The sequence below is a fragment of the Rhincodon typus genome, unplaced genomic scaffold (assembly GCF_021869965.1).
Source record: "Rhincodon typus isolate 14 unplaced genomic scaffold, sRhiTyp1.1 hic_rhity00003533, whole genome shotgun sequence".
Lineage (NCBI taxonomy): Eukaryota > Metazoa > Chordata > Chondrichthyes > Orectolobiformes > Rhincodontidae > Rhincodon > Rhincodon typus.
In genome coordinates, this window is record NW_025969171.1 from 7,538 (window position 1) to 10,230 (window position 2,693).

A 2,693-nucleotide genomic window follows, 5' to 3' on the forward strand; every position below is an offset into this window, starting at 1 on the left:
CTCTCTCTCTCTCTCTCTCTCTCTCTCTACCTCTCTCTCTCCCACACTACTGTATCTGGGCAGGTCTCTCTCTCTCTCTCACACACTCCTGTATCTGAGCAGGTCTCTCTAACCCTCTCTCTCTCTCTCTCTCTCTCTCTCACACACTCCTGTATCTGGGGATGTCTCTCTAACCCTCTCTCTCACACACACACAGACACTCCTGTATCTGGGGAGGTCTTTCTAACGCTCTCTCTCTCTCACACACAAACACTCCTGTATCTGGGGAAATGTCTCTAACCCTCTCTCTCTCACACACACACACACACACTTCTGTATCTGAGGAGCTCTCTCTAAACCCACCAGCTCTCACACCAATGCATCATCAAGCTCTCAAACCCTGCCCACGATATAGTGGCTGGTAAAACACTTCACTGATTCTTCCCGGGCCCATCCCCGTAACTCTGTAACCCCACTGGCAAATCAGAAATCTTATCAACCTCTCCCCTAAACAGACCCAAAGACTGAGCTTCCACAGCACTCTGTGGTAGAGGTTCACAAAACCCCCCCGAGTAAAATCATTTCACCTCATCGCGGACCTAACTGTATTTCCCCTTTAGTTTCTAACAGTGCTCCTGATTCTAACCAGCCCGCACCAACCCTGGGGATACCTTCAGGGATTGAGGACAGTTCAGCAAGATATATCCAGATTTCCCAGTGAGAGCGAGAGAGAGCAGTGGGTGGGGAGGGTGTGCAGACCCTGGCTTCCCAGTCTCTCATCATGCCGTCCCAGGGATCAAGCTGTTTGTGTCTTCCGTAACCCAGTACTCACACAGCAGCAGCACAGGAAGATAATGCAGAAGGACTGGAGAATCCCAGCTGTCCCTACCACCCAGGTCAGCCGCAGGAACAGGATCACACCCAAGATGTTCTGTAGGCACGGCAGGTAAACGCCCATCAACATTCCCATCTGTGGGCTCTGCAAAACACAACCGGCAGACTCACACAGGCACATAACAGGTACAGGTACAGCCGTGCACAGCAGACACACATGGACAGGTACAGGCACACACATACACAAACACACAGAGAGGCACATACATACAGGTACAGGCACTTGTGTGCACATGTGTATAGGTGCAGGCACACGCATACACAAAAACAGAGAGGCACATATGTACAGTACAGGGACAGGCATGCATGCACATGTTCAGGCACGCAGGCATCAGTGCAGACTGATACTGGCACACACGTACAGAAAGCAAAGCCATCACAAATGCACGTACAGGCAACAAAACCACCACATACACACATGAAGACAGCATCCAAACCCCAACACACACGTGCACACTCATGCACACAGACTCTCTCTCTCACAAACATACACACCAGCACAGGTCCACTCTCGCACTCCCGCACAGGCACAGGCACAGGCACAGGCACACGCTCCCGCACAGGCAGGCACACACTCCCGCACAGGCAGGCACGCACCCCCGCACAGGCAGGCACGCGCCCCCGCACAGGCGCACACGCACGCACTCCCACACAGAGCAATACTGAGGTACAACCATGCCTATATGCACTAACTGGACAGTGTTGGGACAGAGTGTACAGTGTTCAGGGCAGGGTGTCAACAGGGAGGAACGTTACAGGTGGATGGTCAGCGCTCACCTTGCCGTTCCTCTTCTTGTTCGTGACGTTCTCAGCCTCCTCATGCTCCTTGGCTCCCTGGGGGAGGTTGGTGTAGTTGGCCATGCGACTCAGCAAGGAGGAGACCTTGGGCCGTGTGTCCAACTCTTCCTGGGAGACGGGGTAAGGGAGGGGACAGTCAACGCCAACATTCCCTGTGACGGCAACTTGATCTGACAGGAAGCACACAACCTCATGGCAGAAATACTGTCCCCAAAACTCCCTCAAACCAACACCACTCCAATAAAACATCCCAAATACTCAAGAGAAAGATCACAGGACCACAAAATACAGCCATTCGGCCCATCGAGTCTGCTCCACCATTCTATCAAGGCTGATGGGTTTCCCAACCCCATTCTCTTGCCATCTCCCCATAACCCTTGACCCCCACCTCCCCGTCCCCACAGACCGCTCGAGAACCTATCTATGTCCGTCTTAAAGACACTCAACGACCTGTTCCCCCCACCCCAGAGCCCTCTGCAGCAATGAGTCCCACGGACACCCCCCGCCGACCCTCTGGCTGTAGAAATTCGTCCTCCTCCTCCTCAGTTCCAAAACAAACCAGCGCCCCTCTGCTGGAATACTGCCCGATTACCTCCATATCGCAAACCAAAATACCGCAGCAGACTACCCTCAATGGACATGGCCCCAGGATGCCTTCCCGGCTCGAATCGCACCCAACACCACCCCAACCCCAGCCCCAGCAGCGTTTTACCTCGAACAGCGCGAGATTGCGATCGCAGAACTCATCATCCTCGTAATCCCCACTGAAGAACATGGGGTGGTTCTTACTGTGCCCATCGCCTGGTGAGGAACGAGACACTGACAATCAGCGGCTGTTCGAGCACTCAGTCCAACAAACCTACCACCACACCCACCAGCTCTTCTTCACCATCTCCAGGTGCCAAGCAAGATGCACAACGTTCCCTGTTCACTCCCGCTCTACACCGTCCCCACGGACCCCAAACGCCTTCCCCATTCACTCCCGCTCTACACCGTCCCCACGGACCCCAAACCCCTTCCCC

General features: G+C 54.2%; 1 protein-coding gene across 1 annotated transcript in view; it reads right to left on the minus strand.

Annotated features, from left to right (window-relative positions):
- LOC125481781 (solute carrier family 12 member 6-like) overlaps positions 1 to 2,693 on the minus strand; it is a 12,735-nt gene that overhangs the window by 6,001 nt on the left and 4,041 nt on the right. The window contains exons 2-4 of the mRNA XM_048593688.1: positions 2,384 to 2,472; positions 1,651 to 1,779; positions 812 to 958 (exon numbers count right to left, since the gene is read on the minus strand). Coding sequence (XP_048449645.1) covers positions 812 to 958; positions 1,651 to 1,779; positions 2,384 to 2,472 — 365 coding nt within the window. The remainder of the gene's footprint in view (positions 1 to 811; positions 959 to 1,650; positions 1,780 to 2,383; positions 2,473 to 2,693) is intronic.